We start from the raw sequence: 27,219 nt of genomic DNA on the forward strand, positions 1-27,219 counted from the left end.
CACATACAAACAAAGAAGCTATAACCGACTAGTATGGACAAGTTAGGAGGAAATTCCTACAAGTCACATGCCCTAAAACTGAAAGCATGTTTATATAAAAAAAAGAGTCATACTCAGTCTACTTCAGTGGAGGCAACACCAGAGAACCACTACCTTTACGACACAATTGGATATTCAGGTATGCTAACTTTGTCTAATCATTTCAATACGGTAGGAAAAACAATGATTAAACGCAATTGTTATATAGTCCAATATATATAGTCCAATATCCTGGTATATATTCCCAACTACCTGTTTTATTCACAGATAGTTGGTGCAAAAAACATGAGCTTCTTTAGGAAAATTATCAAATCTATGTTTGGTAAGCAGTTTTTTTTTTTAATGTAACATGTTTATGGCTTAAATATTTGTGGTGATTTACTTGTTTGTTTGCAGCTCTGCTTTAATAAGTTCATACATTTTGTTTTCTTTCTTTTTTTTCTTTCTTTTTTTTCAATTTTGCTCTCAGTGTGTTTTCATGCATGTCAACCTCTTTGGGCTTTTTCATATAATATTACTCTTTACAAATAAAACTTGCCTGACTGAAATACTGAATAGTTTTTTGAGGTGTGTACACCAAAGCTGCTAAAAACGAAAATCCTGGATTCTCATCTTAACTTGATCTTGATCAGTCATTGAATTTTGCAAAGTGATTTTATAATGGAAAAAACCGATGATGTACTTTTAATCTGAACATCGCAAATGATAACATTTCATTTAACATAAGGGAGTAAATTATATAAGTAACATTGAATATGGAAAAGTGTTGTCAACATGTTGCTAGAATGTCATATTTTAATTGCAGGTACTCCCCCTTCACCTCCCCCTTCACCTCCCCCTTCACCTCCCCGTAAGAAATTTAAAATTTAATATAAAATTCTTTAAACTTTAAGATTAAACCAACACATAACGATGTATAATGAATTTAAAACAATTTCCTTCTCGTGTGATTCACACAATTAACATGTTCATTTTACAGTTTTACGGGTAGAAGAAAGAAAAATACCATGGAAGTGAGTATTATGGGGGTGGTTTATTCTTTGTGTTCTAGAACTTAAATGTGAGTTATGTTTTTAACACGTTTGCCATTTGATGTCAGTCTCAGACCGGATTATATAATGTGTAAATGTATCAGTAGAGAGATTCAAACCTCCAGCAGCTGTATTGCTGGCAATGAATCATGGTGCTGAGAGTGCACTGAGTGCTGAAATAAAGGTATTGCATTAGGAATTCACAGGATTAGTTATTTTCTGTTGTTGCTTCTCCCTTGCCTCTTGGTGTTATACTTCTTATAATCTTTATAGATCATCATCGCATTTTCCTCTTATGTCTCTGACAATCAGGCCAATGAGTTACATGATACGTCAAAGCAAACTTTTATTTAACAAAATCACATGCCTTGTCTTTCTAGTTTATTTTGTATTCCTCATGTTAGTTAGTTTCCCTCATGTCCAGCAATAAAGCTGGTTTTAGTTCACTTTTCATCTCCAACAGTCTCCATTCGCGTTCTACATTCCTGCCTGCCACACACAGATCCTGCCAGACACAAACAAAGAACCTATAACAGACTAGTTTGGACAAGTGAGGGGGAAATTCCTGGAAGCCAGAAGAAAATGAAAGCATGCTTAAAGGGCTGTGCGATATGACCAAAATCTCATATCCCGATATAAGAATTCTGTCGTCCCGATAACGATATAAATCACAAAAATGTAACATTTTCTGTAAATTCTGTAAATTACAGCTCGTCTTGCGGGAAGTGTTTCCAGCTGCACATCATGTAGCTGGAGTCGAGTGTTTTAACCAATGCATGAAACTATACATTTTTAGACATAAGTTGTAAAGGCCGCCGTTTTCTTTGTGAGTATTTATTACACTGCGTGCTGCGGGGAAAGCCTGTTCTTTTTTTTTCTTTTTTTTTTTTTCCTGTCCCGTTTGGCTCTTTTGCCATCAGAATTGTTGTCTAAAGGCAAAGAAAGATGCCCAACGGATTTACTTTACCAAACTGACCATCCCAGCCTTGCCGTAATGGTCCATTTGATTCACCTTTTATTGTTTATTTTATTTTCACTTACTGAATACGGGACAGACTTGACTGGGGGAAAGAAGGGGAGAAAGAAAGAGGGAAAGAGAAACAGCTGAGAAGAGGGACGGGGGAGAAGGGCAAAAAACAAAAACCAACAGAACGGGCAGAGAAAAAAAAATGCATATATCAATCACCTGGATCACCTGCTGAGAAAGAAAAAAGAAAACAAGCAGAAGAGAACAAGAGTAATAGAATAAACAACATCACAATGATATATGGGAATATGACAGTAAATACTAAATGTTAAACATTATTGTGCAGCACATAAGATCAACAGAACACAGTGTGCTTTGAGGTAGGAGCCAAAAAGGGTGTAGTTTGTGGGTGTGATCACCCGTGTGTACACCTGTGAGCATGGACGCGCTTGTTTTTTTAAAGGTTCCTTCATGTAATGATCTGCTAGAGGGTGTGGGGGGGGCCACAGCCCCGTCCTCCAGGGCGTGAAGCAGGTGTGGAGGAGATCAAAACTCCAGACATCCAGAGGCCCCCAGAACACAAGAGACCAAGGAAGACCAACAGAGGGGCAGCTGCGCCACTGTCCCGGAAAGAGCTGAGGAGAGTCCCAGATGAGGGCTCACTCAGCAGCCGCGGAGCAGAAGCCAGGGGGAGTTGCAGTGACGCGCCCGTGAGCTCCGCCGGCAGCCAGCTGCGCCTGAGTGACCGAGCCCCAGGCCGAGAGGCCGGGGGCACCCCACCTCCGAAGTGGCCCGAGCGAGCCCCAGGCTCCAGGCCCCGATAAGCGGCCGCCAAGGAGTGAGCCGGTGTGTACCTGGACGCCCATCCCCGGACACAAAGAACCACCAACGCACCGATGTCTGAGGGGGTCCGCCACTGGCAGGGGAAGTGGTGGTACGGGGAGATAGGCCTCCAAACCTTGGAGGGCCTGAGATGTCCCCAGAGAGGTGGCGCCTGACACCCAACCTGACATATAGACACAGACATACAGGCACACACAGATACAAACATCCATTCCCACCCTCATGCTCTCATATGCACTTACTCCACACTCAACCAACGTGGAGACAGACATAAAGAGACGCTGTACACACGATCACACTCCCCAAGCGTACTCTACGAACCGGGTCTAGGTACCCTTGCCCCTGGAGGGGGGAACTGCACCCAGACCCAGGTGGTGTTACCCTTTTCCCTGCGGTGGGGGGAGGCAGACCGCCCCGACTCCGCAGCAGCAGGGTTTATATATGTTATATAGCTTTAAGCTTTAAATGAACACCAGTTTAAAACACTGCTGAATAAAGTTGGGAATAATTATCTTGGTGTTCTTCTGCACAGCAATGTGCATTGGTTGTCAAGTGCTCAGCTGTTTCACCTCTTGTCTGAGCGAAATCCGGACTTTTCTTGAAATGAAAAATGTTGAGCATCATGAGTTAGCTAACACTGAGAGGCGCCTTAAGTTCTACTATCTTGTGGACATGACTGAAAATGTGAAAATGCAAGGCGTTGGAAATGCAGTCTTATCCCTTCAACAAGCAGTGTTTGCGTTTGAATCAAGCTAGAACTCTTTGTCAACGACATTGAAACAGGTTGTTCACCACACTTTGAAAAACTGGGAGAGTTTAAAGATGCATTACAGATGGTCTGCTAAAATGCCATCTGCCTGTCTAAGGATGGTCTGTTCTAGTAGTTCTTGAGTGTTTATAGGAGCTGCCATGCCCATAATCCTCCCTGCTGTCTTATCAAAGTTGAAATCTGATCTTTTGCTTTTACAGTTAAATTACCTTACCTCAGGATAACAATCAGGCAGAAAGTGATAACCACCATCATGAAGCCACATTTGTGTGACTCTGGTTTTTAGTATTATTAAGCCAGCCAATGTACCCCTCAAGTGTTTTGTTTCCTTATTGTGTTATTTTTTGTGCGTTCATGCCACTATTGTGTAAACTTTATGTGTATACTCAATCATATTTAATTTTCTTATTGAACAGTGAAAGAGAGCGAGACCTGCAGCTTGTCAGAGATTACAAGCCTCACAAAGATGTTGAGCATCTCAGAATTCTGCTTTATGGACCACCAGCTGCTGGAAAGTCCAGCTTCATCAACTCTGTCGACAGTACTTTAAGAGGCAAAACCACAGCTCGAGCTTTGGCAGCAAATGCCTCCGAAAGTTTCACCATTGCAGTATGTATAAGGATGTATCTATTCTTATCATAGTCACTGTTAGAGGGTTACAAAAAACACATTTCCTACAAGGCTTTCTAGGACTACAGGAGGGCACTGCAGCGGTAACTGCTTTGTAGAAATTGAACTAGAAAAGTAGGATAGTAGGTGCAACTATAGTGTAAACTATTCTGCAAATACCAAATTGTTTAGGTTCTTTAATATCTGGCACTGATATAACAACACTATATTTTTTATTTATTTATAGTACAGGACATATAAAATCCAGAAAGGAAATCCAGACACCTTTTACCCTTTTGTCTTCAATGACACCATGGGGCTTCAGTCCAGTGACCAAGGAATTCAAGTGGAAGACATCAAACTTGCCATCAGTGGACATGTTAAAGAAGATTACAGGGTATGATGTTTTCTTTCAGATGCTTGTACACAGTCTGTGATACAGAAATTGTATCATGCAAAAAAAGTTTCAGTGATTTTGCTTTTTTTCCCCCAGTTCAAACCCACATCTCTCTTCCATGAATCGGATCCTAACTGCAACAGTTCTTCTGTTTTCAGTCATTTTGCTCTTGCATTTTTTTTTCCAGTTCAATCCCAAATGCCCCTTGGCTGAAACAGATCCTAACTACAGAGGCTCCTCCACTTTCGATGACAAAGTCCACATTCTGGTTTTTGTCATTTGTGCTACCTCAGTGAGCTTAATTGATGATGCCACTTGGAGAAAGATGAACGATATCAGAGCAGCAGGTCGTGACAAACGTGAGAGCAGATGTTGTTCTACGAGCATATATGATGTCACAATTTCATATACTAGAAAAACATGAGATAAAATGATTGCATTGGTTTCTGTATTGGCAGAGATCCCACAAATAGCCATTCTGACAAAAATTGATGAAGCTTGTCCTGAAGTCCAAAAAGACATAAAGAACGCCTACAGGAGCAAGCACTTGAAAAAGCTGGTATGTTCAAAGAAGTAACTTTCATGAGTTTGTAGACAGTTTACACATGAATGTAACATCTATAATTCAGCTGTACATTTCAGTATATTTGTACAGAAACCTCAGCTGGAATCAGTACAAATAATTCAATAAGTAATTTATAATTATATCACTAGTGCAACAATATAGTTTCAGTTTTTAAAAATTTAATATTGTTTAACTTAGATGGAAACAGTGAACGTGAACCTGGGACTTCCACTGAACTGCATCTTCCTTGTGAAGAACTACCACAAAGAAATCGAGACAGATGACGGTGTGGATTCACTGATACTGAGTATACTGAAAAAGATCATTGACTATGGAGAGGACTACCTGAATGACCAGAATAATCGTGACCTGTCACCAATGTGTGAGGGGGACAGAAAATGAAAATGTTCAGTTACTCTTCAGGTGACTTTGCTTTGCTATTGCTGCAATCATAGTCATAGTAGTCATAGCAATCATAGTCACACAAAAAATTACTTTCATCAGAAACTTTAACCTACTGAATTTTATCTTGTTCTTATTTTCTGTAACTTTTTTCTTTCTCAAATTAAATCCAAATAAACTTCAAGTTGTTTATCTTAAGAAAATCAATAAATGTACTTTTTGTTATTTATTGAACAGTCAAAATGGTAACTACAGCAATGATGACAGATATATGCCTGTAACCTGTTGATCAAAAGCTAAAAATGTTACGGTTCTGGGGTCGATTCGACCCAGCATTTTGAGTTTCTTATGTTTTACGTTTATTTTGCCATTATGGATTGGTTTTTGATACGCTTGTGCTTTGTTGATTATTATTGTGTGGATGCAGTAGGCATCCACACTATTGAGTTCCTGTTTCTTTATTGTGTGAATGCCTCACAGGCATCAGATATTGAACCCAGGCCGCCTTGAGACCAGGGCCTGGGCTCGAATCTGGCTCATGGAAACACAGTTCAACTTTGTTTCAACTCTTTTCAGTACAAATATCAGCATCTTTACCCATTTTCAGCAGAATTTTGGGCTTTTCACCTCTTTTCAGCAAAAAATTCTGCTTCTTCAACTGTTTTCACCTTAATTTTCAGTTTCTTCACCTCCTTGTGTGAATGTCTCACAGGCATTCACACTGTTGAGATCCTGTTTCTCTTTATTCTTTATATTTCTTTTTCTAGTTTCTTCCGTACGTTTTTTGCAGCTTAACCTCAGTCCCTCAGTCCCTCACATGAGAATGTGGGCCCTACAGATCTAACCTTTAACTACAATTTTTGTGTGAAGGAAACCATGTTTACAGGCTATGTGTTTGTGATGCAATTAAACCGTGCTGTTGGGAAAATGTTGAATATTACTGTGAGCCTGTGTATTCAATGTGAAACACATGCTGTGTTAAAATCAGTATCACTCCTTTCACAGAAAAGGAGGATTGACCACATGATTTACAGCAGCACCTCTGGAATCTGTTGATCCAGGCCTGACCTCCACGACGCTACAAGGCGAATGTGTTGTTTTTCTATAAGAGTGCTTGTGAAGGATTCAGCACGGACAGACAAGTGACATTAGAGCACACGTGCAGTGATTAAAGGACATTTTTAATGTTGGGCTCATTATCTGACTACTATTAAGCTCATAGTGATGACATGAGTAAGTGACATAAATTAAGGAAAGTCAGTGATTACAGTGTTTTGGAATAAACGCATGGGATGATACATGATTTGCGGCAAATTATAGCAATAGTAGTGCGTTGAATGACTTGAAAAAAGAAAAAAAGAAACTGCATATAATGCTTGTCTCTGTAGTGCTGAATACTTTATGATCTACAGTTGTTTGCAATTGTGAAGTTTGATTTACCTTAAACATCTTCTAGGATACAGGCTCCAAGCAGAGCTGGGAGTTGAACAACTTTAACGTGAAAATCACTGGCTAAAGTTTTTCTTATGACAGGATTGCAGGCTTGGAGTAAAGCTGCTCTGAGGGACAAGCCCTGCGAATCTTTAAGAGAGAATGTGCAGCTTTCTTGTGTATGTCTAATTGTGTGAAGCTGACACATGGCAAGGGCCATGTGGCAAAAGAGGGTTTTCTGGGGAGGTGTCATTGTTTAAATTACTGGTGGAATGAGGTGAAATGATGGAAGAAGAGACTGAGATGCAGATGCAGACTAAGGCTATAACAGAGGCGACAAGAGGATCAGTGAGGAGTGGAGAACGCCTCCAGCTGACGACCCGCAGAGAGCTGTGCCTCTGGGCTTCCTAGAGTGCATCGACAGGAGATGGTGGACAACAGAATGGGCATCTGAAGGATAAGGGGAGCATGCCAATTTGTTATTGTATCTTTATTTCAGACATATACAGAAAAAACAATATATACACAAGTACACACACTTGCATTTACAAATACGAAATATATATATATATATATATATAAAAAAAAAACACCCAGCACGCCCCTGCGGGCGGTTTATCCTTCAAGCTCGGGTCCTCTACCAGAGGCCTGGGAGCTTGAGGGTCCTGCGCAGTATCTTAGCTGTTCCCAGGACTGCGCTCTTCTGGACAGAGATCTCTGATGTTATTCCCGGGATCTGCTGGAGCCACTCGCCTAGCTTGGGAGTCACCGCACCTAGTGCTCCGATTACCACGGGGACCACCATTACCTTCACCCTCCACATCCTCTCGAGCTCTTCTCTGAGCCCTTGGTATTTCTCCAGCTTCTCGTGTTCCTTCTTCCTGATATTGCTGTCATTCGGAACCGCTACATCGATCACTACGGCCGTCTTCTTCTGTTTGTCTACCACCACTATGTCCACTGGTTAGCCACCACCATTTTGTCCGTCTGTATCTGGAAGTCCCACAGGATCTTAGCTCGGTCATTCTCCATCACCCTTGGGGGCATCTCCCATTTTGACCTCGGGACTTCCAGGTTATACTCGGCACAGATGTTCCTGTACACTACGCCGGCCACTTGGTTATGGCGTTCCATGTATGCCTTGCCTGCTAGCATCTTGCACCCTGCTGTTATGTGCTGGATTGTCTCTGGGGCATCTTTACACAGCCTGCACCTGGGGTCTTGCCTGGTGTGATAGACCCCAGCCTCTATGGATCTTGTACTCAGAGCTTGTTCTTGTGCTGCCATGATTAGTGCCTCTGTGCTGTCTTTCAGTCCAGCTTTGTCCAGCCACTGGTAGGATTTCTGGATATCAGCCACCTCCTCTATCTGCCGGTGGTACATACCGTGCAGGGGCCTGTCCTTCCATGATGGTTCCTCGTCTCCCTCCTCTTTCTTGGGTTTCTGCTGCCTGAGGTATTCACTGAGCACTCGGTCAGTTGGGGCCATCTTCCCAATGTATTCTTGGATGTTCGTTGTCTCATCCTGGACTGTGGTGCTGACACTCACCAGTCCCCGGCCCCCTTCCTTGCGCTTAGCGTACAGCCTCAGGGTGCTGGACTTGGGGTGAAACCCTCCATGCATGGTAAGGAGCTTTCTTGTCTTTATGTCAGTGGCTTCTATCTCCTCCTTTGGCCAGCCTATTACCCCAGCAGGGTACCTGATCACGGGCAGGGCGTACGTGTTGATGGCCCGGATCTTGTTCTTACCATTCAGCTGACTCCTCAGGACTTGCCTGACCCTCTGCAGGTACTTGGTGGTTGCAGCCTTTCTAGCGGCCTCTTCATGGTTCCCATTTGCCTGCGGGATCCCCAGGTACTTGTAACTGTCCTCTATGTCTGCAATGTTGCCTTCTGGTAGTTCAATCCCCTCAGTTCTGACTACCTTCCCTCTCTTTGTTACCATCCTACTACACTTCTCCAGTCCGAACGACATTCCAATGTCATTGCTGTATCGCCTGGTAGTGTGGATCAGTGAATCGATGTCTCGTTCACTCTTGGCATACAGCTTGATGTCATCCATGTACAGGAGGTGGCTGACAACTGCTCCGTTCCGTAGTCGGTATCCGTAGCCAGTCTTGTTAATGATCTCACTGAGGGGGTTCAGGCCTATGCAGAACAGCAGTGGGGACAGAGCATCTCCTTGGTAGATCCCGCACTTGATGGTGACTTGTGCTATGGGCTTGGAGTTGGCCTCTAGTGTTGTACGCCACATCCCCATTGAGTTCCTGATGAAGGCTCTTAGGGTCCCATTGATCTTGTACAATTCTAGGCATTCCAGTATCCAGCTGTGGGGCATTGAGTCATAGGCCTTCTTGTAATCAATCCAGGCAGTGCACAGGTTGATCAGTGTGGTCTTGCAGTCTCGGCTGACTGTTCTGTCTACCAGTAGCTGGTGTTTTGCGCCTCTGGTATTCTTGCCAATTCCTTTCTGTGTCCCACTCATGTATTGACCCATGTGCCTGTTCATCTTAGCCGATATGATGCCTGACAGGAGCTTCCATGTAGTACTGAGGCAGGTTCATGATTAATTTTGTCAGAAGCTTTTTTTAGGTCACTAACTGTGCATTGTCTTTGATCTATATTGTTGGTTATATTTTCAATTAGTTCCATTAATGCCATAGATGTTGATCTATTTGGTCTGAAACCATACTGACTGTCCATTATTATTTTATGTTTATCTATAAATTTGTCAAGTCTATTAATGAAAACTTTTTCCAGTATTTGTGAAAATTGTGAAAGTAGAGAAACAGGCCTATAATTTGTGAATTGGTGTCTATCTCCATTTTTAAACAGTGGTATTACTTTAGCTCTTTTCATTTGTGTTGGGAATGCACCAGTTTGTAGAGACAAATTGCAAATGTATGTTAAGAGTTTGGAGATGCCCTCGATCACTTTCTTAACGATTTCCATATCAATGTCATCAAAGTCTGTAGAATTTTTTGTTTGTGATTTCCCAACAATATCAATGATTTCCTTTTCTTCTACCACCGTTAAAAACATTGAATGAGGATTACAGTCAATGAGTTTACTTTCTTTCTCTGCAGAATTTGTTATATCAGGAATTGTATCAGCCAAGTCTTGCCCAAGAACCCAACACTTGCAAAGAATTTATTGAACTCATTAACCACATCACTCATGTTACTAATATTTCTATCATTATTAGTGAGTACGAGTGATAATTTAACTGCCTAGAACCATTTTTAATGATGGTATTTAATGTTTTCCAAATCCCTTTAATGTTATTTTGATTCATATTTAATACTTTCTCATAATATTCCTTTTTACATGACCTCAAAATACTAGTTAATTTATTTTTATATTTCTTGTATTTATTTTCAGCTTCTGTACTTCTGTTCTTTTAAATTCTCTATATAAGGTATTTTTCTTTTTACATGCATTTTGTAATCCTTTTGTGATCCATGCACATGCTGCATATTTTTGTTTTCACCTCTCATCCGAGAAGCTTCTTCAGTTCTAAGGTCAAAAGGTGGGGGGATACTCCCACTAGGTTTAAATCTAGGACTCCCCACCATTTGACCTTAGAACTGAAGAGATACGGTATAAGTCAGTCTGTTGATGAATCAGTCAAACTACAACTAGCATTTTCAGGTTACTGCTTAGTTGTCATTATTTTCTGCTGTTTGTCTGTGCTCCATGTTCTGATCCAGGTGCATCGAAACAGTGAACGGATTGATCAGTCAAAGCAACGAGCTTTCCACATGATCGTGGTCATAATGGGAGCACTGCTGCTCCTTTGTTCTGGCATAGAACAATTATCACTGATGGACATGAAAGTTTTATGTGTGATGTGGGAAGTAGCAAACTTGCTATCTGTCCCCAGCAGTCTGGTTCTTCCTCTGCTGTTTCTGCACAGAACAAAAAAAATGTTATGTTTTGCATCCTGAATCAAGATAGAGAATTAGAGGAATCAGGACTTTAGGGATGTGGAAAAATTGAGTGGTTGGATTTAAACTATTAAAATTTTATGAATTATCACAACTCTAGAAGACTTTTGTATACTAATGCTTATGATTTCAACTGTCAAAACTGGAATGAATTTCATGTTGGTTATTGTCTCCTCAGACAATCGCACCTTATGTTAATAAATGTCATTCTTGCACGGCACAGACTTTTAAACCTTTGAAGGGTAAGTAGTAAAAACTGAAGTGGGCAATATTTAATGTCAAAGCACAGTAACACAAAGAAAAAGCTCTGTGGAGTATCTAAATGAATCAGTTAGAAATAAAGACCTGAAAGTTTCTATGTGAGCCTCTTAAAATCAGCTGACTCGTGCTCCTTACAATCTCTTTCTTTAAGTCATGAAAATATAACATCACAACAATGTGACTTGTAGGTAAACTGTGTGACTGACTGTAATGTAGATGTCCAAGCCTAATATGCAAAACGTCAGCTGTACTTAGTGGATAGTTTTAAATAATATGTGCTTGATGTTAAATGAGTGCATGTGGATTATTATATGTGGCTTAGCTGCACTGACAACACTTGTTGGCTTTAAAGGAAGCTGTCCACTGAGCTACAAGAGGACAAAGGTGAGTGACAGCATTTTTAAATAAAGTCTTTATGAGTTTGATTATATTATTTTTATTTTAAAAAGATAATCTTAGTCAGTCTATAATTAGTAATTATTATTCAACACAGTACTGCAGAATATGAGTTGAACCATCCCTCGTTCTTTAAATTTCAGCTTTCTTCTTTTACGTCGTCAGACTGAATGTTTTACATTTATAGTTCTCCAAACACTTCGAGGGTTTTGGAAAGTCTTTCAAAGTTTCTTTTTTATTTAGACACTGGTGGCTTTTTCATTTACTTCTGACTATTTCTTGTACCTGACAAATAAAATAAAGTCAGGTGAGTAATATCACCTTTATCAAACCCCTTTTGCAAAGGGACACACTTTTGTTATTACAGAAGTTCTGTAATAAAGGGTTTACACTCACTCCTCCTGTGTATCTAGCTCCTTGAGTCTGAGCACCTGAAAGGAAGGAGAACGGAGCAGTCGAGCAAGATTATTTTCTGGACATTTAGCTTCTATAGATGAAGGAAAAATAAATTGACTTGTTAGTGTGTAATAAACTAGTTATCTGATTGAATTAATTATGGATAAATATGCTGGGATAAAACTAATGTTAGTAAACCTTTTTCTTAAAGTAAGAGACCACCAGCATAAAAAAAAACAAAAAAAAAAAACAGGCACATAATAAACCTGCAGCTTAAAACATATTGTACAACATGCATGCATTGCATACTCTAAATGTTGGATCTGCAGTTTGCACCATTATGAGATTTTGTGTTAAACACAGACTGCTCCACACCTGGAGGTGCTAAATCATAAAACAGTATGTGACAGATTAAAATTAGGGGTCATTACTGGTTTTGAAACATGCAAAGAACTCGCTCTTTCATTTATTTTACATATATTCCTCACACAACTATTCATCAACATGTGTTCTAATGAGACACTAGCTTGAGACAGTCTGGACAAAAAGCACAGTGACACGTCCTCCTTTATTAAGAAGAAATGAGGAAAATACACATAAGGTTTGACTAAAAAAACCAAGAATGTTTTACTGTTTTAAAAGGGAAACATTTTCAGAAAGTAACAGTTTCTACAAGATAGTGTAGACTTCAGCTAAAACCAAAGCCTAAGATTAGCCCTAACTTGAGTTGCCATGACCTGATGGATGTTAAATGCTTAATTATACCGACAAATTTCTTCATTGTTATTAATATGATTGTTACTAGAATTAAAGAAATGTCTCTTAACTTATGCCAATGATGAGCAATTTTGCTTCTGTAATTATACCATTTTTAACTATTGACCATTCATGATTTCTTCAAATTAGCTTAGTATTTGCTTTATTATATTATATTCAAAAATTGTCAAGTTCCCAAACCATTGGAGAGGTCTGGTAATGCTCTCATAGCTACAGAGACATTTGATGGTATGGTAACTTAAAGCCGATGATTTGTATTTTTAAAAAAGTCCAAAGTACGTGTCAGTAAATATAGCATTTGGACATCCACATAACTGTATTAAAGAATTCACCAATATATTCTTTGACATTCATATTTCATAATAGCTGAAAATTTACTAGAATTGCTTCTTTTTTCTTCTTTTTTTTTTCTTTTTTTTTGTGTCCCGTTTGGATCTTTAGCCATCAGAATTGTTGTCTTAAGGCCAAGAAAGATGCCAAGCGGATTTATTTTACCAAGTGGATCATCATGGCCTTGCCATATTGGTCCATTTGATTGACCTTTATTATAATTATGAATTTATTTTATTTTCAGTTGCTACAAACGGGACAGACATGACTGGGGGATAGGACAGGGGGAAAGAATGAAAGAAAGAGAGGGAGAGAAAGAAAACCAAAGGGGAGAAGAGACGGTGAGAAGGGGGGGAAGAAAGAAAAAAACAAACAAACACCTGGGTCACCTGTATGGAGAAAAAAAACAAGAGAAAGCAAACAACAAAGAGCAACATAATAAAAAAAAACAGCACCATCACAATAAACTAGCTAGCAGTAGATATCAGTAGATACTAAATAATAAACGATATTGTGCAGCACGCAAGATAGACAGCGCACAATGTGCTTTGAGGCAGCAGCCAAGAAAGCTGTAGTCCGCGTCTGTGAATACCCGTGTGTACACCTGTGTGCATACCTGTGTGGATCAGCATGCTTGCATTCCAAAGGTTTCTCCATGTAACGATCTGCTAGGGAGTGTGGGGAGCCACAGCCCCGTCCTCCAGGGTATGAAGCAGGTATGGAGGAGATCAAAACTCCAGACATCCAGAGGCCCCCAGAACACAAGAGACCAAGGAAGACTAACAGAGGGGCAGCCGCGCCACTGTCCCAGTAAGAGCTGAGGAGAGTCCCAGATGAGGGCTCACTCAGCAGCCGCGGAGCAGAAGCCAGGGGGAGTTGCAGTGACGCGCCCGTGAGCTCCGCCGGCAGCCAGCTGTGCCTGAGTGACCGAGCCCCAGGCCGAGAGGCCGGAGGCACCCCACCTCCGAAGTGGCCCGAGCGAGCCCCAGGCTCCAGGCCCCGGTAGTGGGTGGAGATAGGCCTCCAAACCTTGGAGGGCCTGAGATGTCCCCAGAGAGGTGGCGTCTGACACCCAACCTGACATATAGACACAGACATACAGGCACACACAGATACAAACATCCATTCCCACCCTCATGCTCTCATATGCACTTACTCCACACTCAACCAACGTGGAGACAAACATAAAGAGACGCTGTACACACGATCACACTCCCCAAGCGTACTCTACGAACCGGGTCTAGGTACCCTTGCCCCTGGAGGGGGGAACTGCACCCAGACCCAGGTGGTGTTACCCTTTTCCCTGCGGTGGGGAGAGGCAGACCGCCCCGACTCCGCAGCAGCAGGGAGGCCCCACACTCCAGACCGCAGTCGGACGGCCAACTCCTCCTCCTAGCCCCCCCGCTCCAGCAGGCCGCAGAGAATGGGGGTGAGAGAAGACTCCAAACTAGAATTGCTTCAAGGCAGACCGAAAGTCTTCTTCCATGACTGGAGATAGCTGACAGGTACTGGCAGGCCAACTGGAGAGTGGCTCTGGCCATAACTGAAGCCAACAATTGAATGAAGTCATGGAAGAAGACTTTCGGTCTGCCTTGAAGCAATTCATTCAATTGTTGGCTTCAGTTATGGCCAGAGCCACTCTCCAGTTGGCCTGCCAGTACCTGTCAGCTATCTCCAGAGTCCTACAAGCTGACCAAGCCCAGGAGCACTCCTTTTGGCTTTTGTCACTACCATCTGGTTCAGAGATTAAACACATGACAAAAGAAACCAATCACAATGGCACCACAGCTCTGTGCAGCCTACGGTGTCGTAGTGCCACATTAACACCCTTACGATGTTTGTTATGGAATCGGCACAGAAGTTCAATAACAGAACAACACTCAGTTTCAGTTCTGGCAGACCATTCCTCCTGATCAGCTTCTCCAGGTCTCATTGCCCTTTGACTGTGGCACTCAGGGGTGGAAGCCTTGGGAATCCAATCCCCATGAATTTCATTTTGCTTTTCTGGTAAATTGGGCTGTGAAGTTTTAAAATGAACTGCAAACACTTGGTGAGTGTGTTTTGCAGTGGGTTTAATAACACATTGCAATATGGAGAAACACTCTGGTCAAACACCAAAGTAGTCTCTGAAGATGGGTGTGGTTCGCTGTCTTATATGCTCTGACCAAACTCATAGAAAATTCCTGAACACATCACTCGTGTTGAGGCCATTTAGAGATTTAAAAGCAAACAAAAGACATTTTTAAAAGGATTCTAAAATGTACAGACAGCCAGTGAAGGGAAATTGTCAGCACGAAGCACTGACAAGAACGTAGTATTGATGAGGCTTTTTTGCAGAATGAATAATTTGAAAAGATCAGCTACAAACAAGAACATCATCAGTGTTAGTGATATAGTGCATGTTGAAACTCCTGAAAAGTATTAAATTATTAAATATATTTATTTTTACTGTCTTCAACAGACCATGTTCATCAACTCTTCCTCAGCTCTCGGTGATCCTGTCTCAGTCTCCAGCTATTTAAACTTTAACTCCTCCAGATCATTCGAATGTCCCATAGTCGGTTATGTCATTTTCACCAGTTTCACCATCACAAACACCTTCTTCCTCTTTCCACTCTACATCTTCATATTCTACACGGGCTTTCAGCGTTGGAGGCATCGGCACAATGCACCTGCAGGGACGACAATGAGCCACTCTGACTTTTTCACATACAACATGATTATTGTGGAGATAATTGGTATTTTGGGATCAGTTCTCTCCACTATGGGCACTTTTACCATTAACATGAGAGTTCTTTCTCCTGGGAGGTACTTATTTGAAAATAGTTTTCCTGGACAGACTGTGTTTCACATGCTGACCTGTGTGGAGCGCTATCTGGCTGTTGTTCACCCTATCACCTACATGCGTCTACGGGAAACACGCGGGGTCAAGATTAGAAAAATCATCACTGTGTGTGTTTGGGTGCAGAATGTTGGATCGTATGGGATACTATGGTCTGCTAAGGATTCAGTGAAAGTACTGCTACTACTATCATATTCAGGTGTCTGCTTATTTGTCATAATTTTCTGCTGTTTGTCTGTTCTCCATGTTTTGTTTCGCTCAGGGCCGGGGGAGGTGCGTCGAAACAGTGAACGGATTGATCAGGCAAAGCAACGAGCTTTCCACATGATCGTGGTCATAATGGGAGCACTGCTGCTTAAATTTGCTAGCATCCTAATTTGTTCCATCGCAGACCAGTTATCATTGGTGGAAAAGACAGATTTATGTGTTGTGTGGAATGTAGTAAACTTGCTATCTGTCCTCAGCAGTCTGGTTCTTCCTCTGCTGTTTCTGCACAGAGGAAAAAAACTATGTTGTGTGAAGTAAACTGGATCAGGATAGAGTCAGAGGAATCAAGAGTTTATGGATGTTGAAAAATAATGGAGTGGTGGGATTTTAAAATATTGAAACCCTATGAGTTATTACAAGTTATGAGATTGTATACTCATTGAGTAACTAATTAAGGGTTTAGGTTTCAACTTTCAAAACAGAAAGTTGTGATTTCACATTGGTAATGTATCTGCTCAGAGGATCCTGGTTTATGTTCGTAAATAGGATTTTTGCACTTTATAGAGTTGTTAAACATAGAACGGGGTGTTTTATTTGTTGATCAGTCACTGTCAGTAAGATTAGGGTAGTTTAACTGAAGATTTGAAATATCAGCTAAATACTTCCTTGGTCTTGTTTGTGCTGCTATATCACACTATCACATTAACTGTGGATATATGAAGCAAAAAGCCATGCATTATTGCCTTGTAATTCATGCCAGCTAAAATTTAACAACTAAAATGCTGTTAAGTGCTGTCAGGGTCCATTTGTCTTGTCAAAGCAAAGCAACACAATTTTTTACTTCCAATTCAAGGTAAGAGACAAAAAGCATTGTCAGAAGAAAGTGAGAGCTGAAAGCTAAAAGCTATCTTAACTCTGAAATTAGATGTTTACCTACTTGTGTGATTTCTTTTCAATTCAATTGTATTTATATCGTTCAGATCACAACAACCATTTCCACAAAGCTCTTTAAATTATAAGTACAATAATACAAACCCCAGCAGTGCTATTACATTTATTACTTTTGCTACATTTACTACTCATTTTTATATACTTGGTCAGAGATGATTTCTATATCCTAATTAACTGTATGTAGAGAGACTTGTTCCTTCTCAGTAGTAGTTGTGCAGGTTATCATTTTTACTTGTAAACAGTCACTGTCTGTGCTGAACTCTGCAGATGTTAGCTGTACCCATACACTGTAATAAAGAGGGATGACATGACTCTTGTTTCTGGACTCTATATCAAAGTCTTTTTTGCTGCCATCTTGTATTTTGAAACCAAATATGAAAATATTTGGAGCACAGGCTGGAGTCTGGGCTATCTGCTGATCCAGAAAAATGGACGATCCACTCAGATGCAGACTAAATATTGTTAAAAGCCATCAAATAAATTTTTTGCCCACCGGAACTATAGCATGAATGTCTTGAAGGATCTGTACCACACTGTAAGACATATCATTTGTTACATAATTCAATTAATGTTTTTTTTTTCAAAATGTGCAAAAATACAGTCCTGAGTTCAAGCTCAGTGACTCCAGTTACTTAAAGTTCACCAGCAGAGAGCTAGTTGTGCTGTGACACTTGTCAGTGTCAAATAGACCACATGTCACGGTTGGCTGTGTGGCAGGCAAGCAGAAGTGGTGGACCCAAAATTGCAGGACTCTTGGAGACGGGAATAAACTGAAAACGCAGCTTTATTGCTGGAGGAATGATTCACAAAATAAAACTTACAAAAGCAAAACAAAACTCTAAACCGAGGTGCTGGAGGACAGGACATTACAAACACACAGCAAGTTGAGGGTACAACGCGACACTGACACAGAGAAACACAGGGCTTAAATACACAGACGGCAGTAATCAAGGGATGAGAGACAGGAGGGGAACACACCTGGGAGAAATCACAGCTGACAAGACAGGGGAAATGTAAACTGAGCACACTCACATACGACACAGACCTTCACAATAAAACAGGAAACTCAGACACAGGGAACCAGACAAGACGCTGAACTGAACAGACAGATTCACAAACAGACGGGGTGACACCATAGACAGACTGAGATACAGACGCAGACTCAGAGGCAGACCGAAGAGAACTCAAACAATAATAATCATCATAATAATAAACTGGAAAATGATAATAATAAACTTAAAGCGCTGGGTCACCGACCCAGGACCATGACACCACACCCTCTCTGAGTATCCAGATGAATTATTTACAAAAGAAAATCTGAACTAAGCCTCTGAAAATATGTTTAGTCCAAAGATACCAATCTTTTCTTAAGTCACAAAGCTAATCACACAAATGTGACTGGTCAGCAGTTAGAATAATACTGTATTACTGTGTATTGCATTAAGAAATAGAAGATAAACTGTTTGGGTGACTGTAAGCCAGGAGTCCAGTCCTAATATGCAAAACAACAGCCATGTCATAATGGTTAGTTTTGAATAATATGTACTTGATGTTAGATGAATGCATGTGGATTATTATTTCTGGCTCAGTTGCACTAATAACAACACTTGTTGGTATTAAACGGAGCTCCCCGCTGACGAACAACAGGACTCAGGTGAGTGACAGCATTTCTATAATTAGAAAATATTATTTGATAAGGGACTGTATAAGTCTTTAACCATCACTCATTTCTTTATATTTTAGCTTTAATCGTTTTTTATAAGGAGCCGGACTTAATGTTCTACATTTATAATTCTCCAGGCTTTTGTAAGATCTAAAGGGTTCGCACTCACTCCTCCTGTATATCTAGCTAAATGCCAATAATGACAACATCCCTGAGTCTGAGCGCCTCAAAGGAAGGAGAACGGAGCTGTCGAGTAAGATTTAAGGAAATTCAGCTCCTGTAAATACTCACATGAAAAATAAAGTCACCGGGCATTTTTTAATAAACTGCTAATCTCATTTATTTATATATGGATTAAATATGCTGGGACAAAGTTAATGTTTGGTCCTGATTATAACTCAAACTCAAGGAAAGGCAAATCCAAAAGAGACGTGCAGCTCAAAAAGTAAAGTAACAAAACAAAATTAAACCCTACAATGTTCAGTGGTACTATAAAGTATGCAGTGCATACACTAAATGTTGGATCTGGAGTTTAGAGAGATTAAGAGATTTTGTGCTACACTCAGACTGCTCAATACCTGGAGGTGCTAAGTCATAAAACAGTATGTGGCAGATTTAAATTACGGGCCATTAGTGGTTTTGAAACGTGCAAAGAACTAGCTCTTTTATTTGTTTTACGTCTTCCTCACATAACTATCCATCAACATGTGTTCTGATAGGTTAATTGAGACACTTTGAACAAGCAGCAAAGTGACACGTCTTCATTTATTAAGAAGAAACAAGAAGAATACAAATAAGGTTTGACTCTTTTAAAGCATGTAATGTTTCTAATACACTACGATGTAGGAACCCACATACAGCTGCAAACAGGTTTTGTTTCAAGGAAAAATGCTAAAGGCAAATTTTTAAAAACTGAAAACTTTGTAATTGTTCAAAAAGGAAAACATTATGAGAAGATAAAAACATTTTAAAGACAATGTGGATATTAGCAAAACCGAAGGCTTGCACCAGTGATGGAATTTTGCTTGGGTAATTACAACATGTTTAAATTTTGACCGTTTGTGATTTCTTCAAAAAGTTTCAGGTTCTTCATCTATTGGAGACTTCTGTCAATACTCTTACACTTTCAGAGACATTTTATGGTTCGGTAATTTAAAACCAGTCAATCTTGATAGTTATGAAGACTTACAATTTGATTATTATTTTTTTCCATACCATGTTGCAATAAATACAGTGGTCCCTAGTTTAAGGTGGGAGTTACGTTCTAAAAATAACCAGTGATAGGTGAAATCTGCAAAGTAGCCAACTTTAATGTATTTTTACAATTATTATAGATGTTTTAAGGCTGTAAAAACCCCTCACGACACACTTTATACACTTTTCTCAGACAGGGTTGAACATTTTCACACTTTTGTCTCATGTTTAAACACTCTCAAAGTTTAAACCTTCGTAGAAAAATAAATGCAGGTTCCTTTGGTGCAAAACGTTTCGTGTTTGTTTCAGTTTTGCCACAACTACACTGTGCTTGGCTTGCCAGTACCTGTCCGCTATGTCCAGAGCCCTGCAGGCTTACCGAGCACACTGCAGCCCCTTCTTTGTGCAGTCTACAGTATCCTAGTGCCACATGAACACCCTTACGGTGTTTACTATGGACAGGCTAGGATCAGCACAAAAGTCCAATAACAGATCAGGTAGGCCGATCCAGGTGATATATGTGAAAATTTGAAGTTGTAGGAAATGGCACTAATTAAACGCAGCACTGACAAGAACATATTATTGTTGAGTGTTTCTTTCAGGAGAATTAATGATTTTGTAAGGATCAGTTACAAACATGAACATCATCAGAATAAGTGATATAGTGTTGCACGTTGAAACTGCTGGAAAGTATTAAATGATCAAACATATTTATTCTTGGCGTCTTCAACAGACCATGTTCATCAACTCTTCCTCAGCTCTCAGTGATGTCTCCGGCCTTTTAAGCTCCTCCACTTCATCCGAATGTCCCACAGCAGGCATGGCCCTTTTCACCAGTTTCACCATCGCAAACACCTTCTTCCTCTTTCCACTCTACATCTTCATATTCTACACGGGCTTTCAGCGTTGGAGGCATCGGCACAATGCACCTGCAGGGACGACAATGAGCCACTCTGACTTTTTCACATACAACATGATTATTGTGGAGCTGTTTGTTGTTTTTGGAACACTTCTCTGTACTGTGGGCACTTTTACCAACAGGATGATAATCAAGTCTACTGGGGGGCGCTTGTTTGAAAATAGTTTTCCTGGACAGACTGTGTTTCACATGCTGACCTGTGTGGAGCGCTATCTGGCTGTTGTTCACCCCATCACCTACATGCGTCTACGGGAAACACACGGGGTCAAGATAAGAAACATCATCACTGTGTGTGTTTGGGTGCAGAACATTGGATGGTACGGGATAATTCAGTCTGTTGAGGAATCGGTCAAACTACAACTAGCATTTTCAGGTATCAGCTTAGTGGTCATTATTTTCTGCTGTTTGTCTGTTCTCCATGTTCTGATTCGCCGAGGACCGGGGGAGGTGCGTCAAAACAGTGAACGTATTGATCAGTCAAAGCAACGAGCTTTCCACATGATCGTGGTCATTATGGGAGCACTGCTGCTGAAATCTGCTGGCATTCTGATTTGTTCTGGCATAGAACAATTATCACTGATGGACATGAAAGTTTTATGTGTGATGTGGGAAGTAGCAAACTTGCTATCTGTCCCCAGCAGTCTGGTTCTTCCTCTGCTGTTTCTGCACAGAGCAAAAAAACTATGTTGTGTGAAGTAAACTGGATCAGGATAGAGAGTCAGAGGACTCAAGAGTTTTATGGATTGATTAGATTTTAAACTATTAGAATTTTATGAATTATAACAAGCCTGAAAGACTGTATACTCATTAGGTAAGTAATTAATGGTTAAGGTTTCAGCTTTCAAAACTGGAGTGAATTTCGTGGTGGTAACGTTTTTGCTCAGAGGATGTCTGCTTATGTTAATAAATGTAATTCTTGTACTGTGCAGTGATTTTAAGCATTGAAAGGTGGTTTTATTTGTAGATCGGTAAGTGTTTGTAGGATTAGGGTGGTTTGATAAAAGAAAAGAGGCCTTATATTGTAACGTAAATACCCTACAATAAAGTTAAAGTACTTACAAAAACCCAACAGTGCTATTACATTTATTACTTGTACTGTACTTTCCACTAATATGTTCGTTTACTTGGTCAGAGGTGTTTAGTAACTAACTGTTCATAGAGAGTTTTATTCCTTCTCAATAATAATTGTGCATTCAGATACATGCGATTGTTGTGCAAGTTAGCATTATTACCTGTGAACTGTCTGCGCTGAATTCTGCACATGTTAGCTGTACCCATGAACCAAGGGTGGGTAACTCCAGGCCACAAGGGCCGGTGTCCTGCAGATTTTAGATATCACCCTGGGTCAACACACCTGAATCAAATGATTAGTTTATTACCAGGCCTCTGGAGAAATACAAGACATGTCGAGGAGGTAATTTAGTCATTTAAATCAGCTGTGTTGGATCAAGGATATATCTAAAAGCTGCATGATACCGGCTCTCGGTGACTAGAGCTTCCCACCGCTGCCATACACTGTAATAAAGATTAATGTAGCCACCACATTTGTTTCTGGACTCTAAATCAAAGTCTTTTCTGCGGCCGTCTTGTGTTTTCAAACCAAATGTGAAAATATTTGGAGCACAGGCTGGATTGTGGGCTATCTGCTGAGGCAGAAAAATGGACGATCCACTAAGATGTAGACTAAATATTGTTAAAAAGCCACCAAATAAACCTTTTCCCCAGTGCACAACATGAACTTTCCGTGGCTCTGTACCAAAAAGTTGGATGTATTATAGCAAGCAATTTAATGTTTTGTTTTTTTTCCCACCAGGCACAAATATGGAAAACACAATCATGAATTCCAGTTCAGTGGCTCTGGTTAGTGGAGTAACTAGCAGATAGGAATTGGTGACAACAGCTTCTGCAAGGACACCGGTCAATATCAAATACGCCACAGCATCTCTGCAGTATCCAGATGACTCAGAAAGAAAAAAATCTGAGTCAAGCCTTTGAGAATCTGACTAGTCCAATACAACCAATCTTTTCTTAAGTCACAAAGGTAATCACAACAATGCGACCAGTCAATGTTTTAAATGATATTGTATTGCTGTATATTATATTAAGATATACACGATGAACTGTGACTGTAAGGCAGGTGTCCAGTCCTGATATGCAAAACACCAGCAGTGACCTAATCAACAGTTTTGAATATCATGTAATGCGTGTTAGAGCGTGTGTGGATTCTTTCTGGTTCAGCTGTGCTGAAGACGACACTTGTTGGCATTAAAGGAAGCAGCTGGCTGAGCTACATGGAGATTCAGGTGAGTAGCTTTAGAGATTTTTAGGAGGTTGATTAATTTGAAATTAGTATTCAACAAATACTATTGTTCAAAATTATATATTCTTCATATATGTTGGTTTCAATTTAGGTTTTATTTTGTAAGAGCCAATTAATACTCAACTATGAATCATTCAAGCATAAAAAGGCACCTGACTCACAGGATATATTTGTCTAGACTTAACATAGAACTTACAAAAGAACCAATCTAGGTACTTTTTTTTTTTTTTTTTACCTTTGAATCTATGAAAACCACCAAAGATGACACCATTTAAAATAGCACTGTTACACCAACGAGGTTATTCCCAAAGGATCCAAAAAGTAGTGTTATATTTTAACGTGATGTGTAGTGTGTTTTTAGAAATGTGAAAAAAATTGTGGACAAGTGGACAGACAAAAGAGGACGTGGCAGACCTAAAAGGTACAACAGTTTCTTAAAGTCAAGTTCTTAAGAAATAGGAAAGCATCCAACAACAACTTGACACATATCATGAAAGATGCATCTGGTGCATCAGTGGATTAATCTATAGCTTGTTAGTAAAATATATGGTGGAGTTCAGGAGAGAGGTACAACATGTAAAACATGTCCTGCCGTCGTGTTTTGAAGCTGCATGTTAGCCAGTGGTGTTGTTGGGAATCTTGTCAAAATCAGAATCAGATTTATTGACCAAGTGTGTGACACATACCTTCATTTTTTATTTGCTCTCAATGCTCTCAATGTACTAAAGAGAATACACAAACCTATAATACAGCCAACACGAATGGCAACATACTATAATATGCTATTAGAGCAAACTGACACAGACAATAAAAACACATATAGCATATTTATAGTATTTATGTTTACATTTAAATTTAAATTTACCACCCTCAGTCCGAGGCCGTAAAGCGAGGTTATTTTCTAATTTTGTGATTCAGCTGCGATAGACACTGAAGAAATGAAGTAATATGTTATAAAATATTAATATAATTTCTTTACTAACTGATTAAATTTGCTGAAACAAAGTTGATTTTTAGCTGACTAGACTCAAATCAATTTGAATTCAATTTATATCACATCAACAGTTTCCTCAAGGAACCTTAAATTGTACGTAGTACAGAGAAAACTCAAAGCTGCACAAAACAGATGTACAGCTCAAAAAGTACTCTAACACAGCGGTCCCCAACCCCCGGGCCTCGGACCGGTACCGGTCTGTGAGTCGTTTGGTACCGAGGCCGCGAGAGTAGAGGCTCAGGTGTGAAATGTATGGTTTTCAGGGTTTTTATCGGTTTTCAGCGTTATTTTGTTATCGTTTGTATCATTAACTCTGTTTTCCTGGGTCTTTTCACGTGTGTTATGAATAAATCTTCTTTTATTCGGCACCAGTACTAGTTTTATTTTGTTGTATTTATCCGCGACACCTTAAAGGCCGGTCTGTGAAAATATTGTCGGGCATAACCGGTCCGTGGCGCAAAAAAGTTTGGAGACCGGTGCTCTAACAGAAAAAAATAAAAATAATTCCAACACTTCTACAATAATATTATTGAATGTGAGTATGCATCATTAATGCATTTAGTTTTATACACAAAACCCATATTATAGTTTTCTAACATGCAAAGAACCCTCGTTCTTTTAAGGTATTTAAAGCATTTAATATTACATTTGATATACTGTTTAACAACTACCACAGCCTTGTTGAACCATCTATTGGGCTAGGAATGGGTTTTATTTTAGCCACATGCTAAGTTGCATGAAATCTAAAAGATGTGACATTTGACATAAGGTCTTAGACTTTTCGTCCACGCAGTTTTTTTTTGTTAAAAACTCTTCCAAAAATGAAACATTCTAAAAACTTCAAACTAGAAAAATATATGATTAGAAAGTATGAATGTTTCAAAAGGGAAAAATTTTCAAAAGGTAACATCTACAAGAAAGATGTAGATGTTAGTTAAAATCAAACCTGAAGCTTAGTCATAACTTCAGTTGCGAATAACCTGAAGCATCTTAAGAGGTTAAGAGGTGACTTCTTTCTTCGTTATTATTAATATGTTTTAGTATTATTATTCAGCCTCGTCTTTCATCCTCATATATGAAGACTTTTCTCTCAGGTAGCCGCTACTGGGCTACTGTCAAAACACGATAGTGTGAAAGACAAATCCCCAAAGGAAACAGTACAAACTAAAAAATGTTAAAAATTCATTTCTATGAATTGTTCTTGCAGGAGCACAGATGCTGGCTTGGTTAAAAACACGACCATTGTCAGCATATGCAAAACTTTACTGTGTTTTCTAAACAACAATAAATTATTCCATATGTTACTGTTTTTTTCCTTTGCTGTCTTCCATAGGTCATGTTCATCAACACTTCCTCCTCTCTCTCATCCTTAAATTCCTCCGTTAACTCGTTTGAGTCAATATGCCAGGATTCAAAAGTCAGCAAAGTTTTCTACACCATCTACACCTCCATGACCATCCTCCTCTTCCTTCCACTCTACATCTTCATCCTCTACATGGGCTTCCAACAGTGGCGTCAGAAATCTGCACATGCAGGGGCAACAACGACCAACTCCAACTTCTTCACCTACAACATGATGTGGGTGGAGAGTTTTGGAGCTTTTGGATCAGTCTTCTACACCCTGGGTGTTTATACCAATAAGATAACAATGATTTATGTTGGAATGTATATGTTTACCATCCTTCTTCCTGTAGAGACTTTGTTTCATGTCCTGACCTGTCTGGAGCGCTACCTGGCTGTTGTTCACCCCATCACCTATATGCATCTGCGCCAATCACATGGTGTCAGGATTAGAAACATCTGTGCTGTTTGTGCGTGGCTGCAGTGTGTTGCATGGTTGGGGATACATTTATTGTTTGGGTATCAATTTTCAAATATGCTACTTCTGTCCTACTTGGGTGTCTGCATGGTGATTGTTGTTTTTTGCTGCCTATCTGTTCTTCATGTTCTCAATCTTCCAAGACCAGGGGATGTGGGCCACAACAAGGAGCATGTTGACCAATCAAAGCTCAAGGCTTTCCACATGATCATGGTGATAACAGCAGTGCTCCTGCTGAGATTTTTTGGGTTGATGATTTGTTATGTGATAAGAAATATGTCATTGATTGCTAACAAAGACTCATGCACTTTGATGGAATCATCTGTTTGGTTGAGTGTACCCAGCCGTCTGGTTCTTCCTCTGCTGTATTTGCACAAAGTAGGAAAACTGTCATGTTGTAGGAAAAAAAAAAATTCAGGATAGGGGCCTCCGCCCTGTGCTGTGGGCAGAGGCAGAGAAGTTGTCCTGCTGGTGCTCAGAAAATAGCCTGAAGCTTAATGTCCTTCAAACAACACAACTCATAATGGACTTTAGGTCCACTTCTACCTGATTATAAATGAGGAACGGGTAAAATTTGCCTCCACCTTCAGGTTTCTGGGCAGCCACATCTCCACTGATCTCATCTTGACACCTTGGTAAAGACATCCCAGCAGTTGCTGCACTTCTATCTTGTGCTGAGGAAAAAGCTTCTACTTCATGTTTGGTACACAGGGGCCACCACTGAGAACAGGAAGGCTACACAGCAGGTAATTAACACTGTCCGCCAAAATAACTGGCTGTTCACTGCTACTCCTGGAGACCATCAACAGATCCTCCTGTATCAGAAAAATCACTGCTATCACAGGTCATCTCTACCCTGCCTACCACCTGTTTGACCGGCTGCTCCCGGTTGGCGCCTCACTAACAGCGTCTTCCCCAAGACCATTCAGACTGTCAACAGTATCACCCCACACACTCAGGCCACTCACATACAGCCTCTAAATTCAAACCAAGTCCGATGTGTGCTTTGCTATTGTTTGTTTGTTTGTTTTTTTATAAATTCTTCTTGATTGTATATATTTCGCGTGTTTTTTTTAAAAAATCTATTCTGCTGTCTTACTATTTATATTTGATTCCTGCACAGTTGGCATTGAGCATCCAACATTTTGTTG

General features: G+C 40.1%; 4 protein-coding genes across 4 annotated transcripts; all 4 read left to right on the forward strand.

Moving 5' to 3' along the window:
- The first annotated feature begins 309 nt into the window (after positions 1-309).
- Positions 310-5,823, forward strand: LOC146579000 (interferon-induced protein 44-like). Its single transcript, XM_085269461.1, has 8 exons — positions 310-361; positions 845-889; positions 1,019-1,052; positions 4,066-4,258; positions 4,506-4,655; positions 4,843-5,014; positions 5,114-5,214; positions 5,419-5,823. The coding sequence occupies exons 1-8, from the start codon at positions 325-327 to the stop codon at positions 5,620-5,622; spliced, it is 936 nt and encodes a 311-aa protein (XP_085125587.1). The 5' UTR covers positions 310-324; the 3' UTR covers positions 5,623-5,823.
- A 9,800-nt stretch (positions 5,824-15,623) lies between these two features.
- LOC146579001 (uncharacterized) lies at positions 15,624-16,526 on the forward strand. The gene has a single exon (XM_085267872.1). The coding sequence runs from the start codon at positions 15,624-15,626 to the stop codon at positions 16,524-16,526; it is 903 nt and encodes a 300-aa protein (XP_085123998.1).
- A 4,226-nt stretch (positions 16,527-20,752) lies between these two features.
- LOC146579002 (uncharacterized) lies at positions 20,753-21,634 on the forward strand. The gene has a single exon (XM_085267873.1). The coding sequence runs from the start codon at positions 20,753-20,755 to the stop codon at positions 21,632-21,634; it is 882 nt and encodes a 293-aa protein (XP_085123999.1).
- A 1,416-nt stretch (positions 21,635-23,050) lies between these two features.
- Positions 23,051-26,491, forward strand: LOC146579003 (uncharacterized). The gene is made up of 3 exons (XM_085267874.1): positions 23,051-23,063; positions 23,174-23,238; positions 25,583-26,491. Exons 1-3 carry the CDS (start codon positions 23,051-23,053, stop codon positions 26,489-26,491), a joined length of 987 nt encoding a protein of 328 aa, XP_085124000.1.
- The last annotated feature ends 728 nt before the right edge of the window (positions 26,492-27,219 follow it).

This window comes from Mchenga conophoros, linkage group LG3 (assembly GCF_057382185.1).
Source record: "Mchenga conophoros isolate Kocher_MC1m ecotype Shallow Benthic linkage group LG3, M_conophoros_male_GT1.1, whole genome shotgun sequence".
NCBI lineage: Eukaryota > Metazoa > Chordata > Actinopteri > Cichliformes > Cichlidae > Mchenga > Mchenga conophoros.

Excerpts from the sequence above, each read along its gene's own strand:
- LOC146579000 (XM_085269461.1), top strand. The coding sequence starts at position 325 with ATGAGCTTCTTTAGGAAAATTATCAAATCTATGTTTG. Across the intron at positions 4,259-4,505 it reads CCGAAAGTTTCACCATTGCA|TACAGGACATATAAAATCCA; the intron begins GTATGTATAAGG and ends ATTTATTTATAG. Across the intron at positions 5,015-5,113 it reads AGCAGCAGGTCGTGACAAAC|AGATCCCACAAATAGCCATT; the intron begins GTGAGAGCAGAT and ends CTGTATTGGCAG.
- LOC146579001 (XM_085267872.1), top strand. The coding sequence starts at position 15,624 with ATGTTCATCAACTCTTCCTCAGCTCTCGGTGATCCTGTCTCAGTCTCC.
- LOC146579002 (XM_085267873.1), top strand. The coding sequence starts at position 20,753 with ATGTTCATCAACTCTTCCTCAGCTCTCAGTGATGTCTCCGGCCTTTTA.
- LOC146579003 (XM_085267874.1), top strand. Across the intron at positions 23,239-25,582 it reads TGAGCTACATGGAGATTCAG|GTCATGTTCATCAACACTTC; the intron begins GTGAGTAGCTTT and ends TGTCTTCCATAG.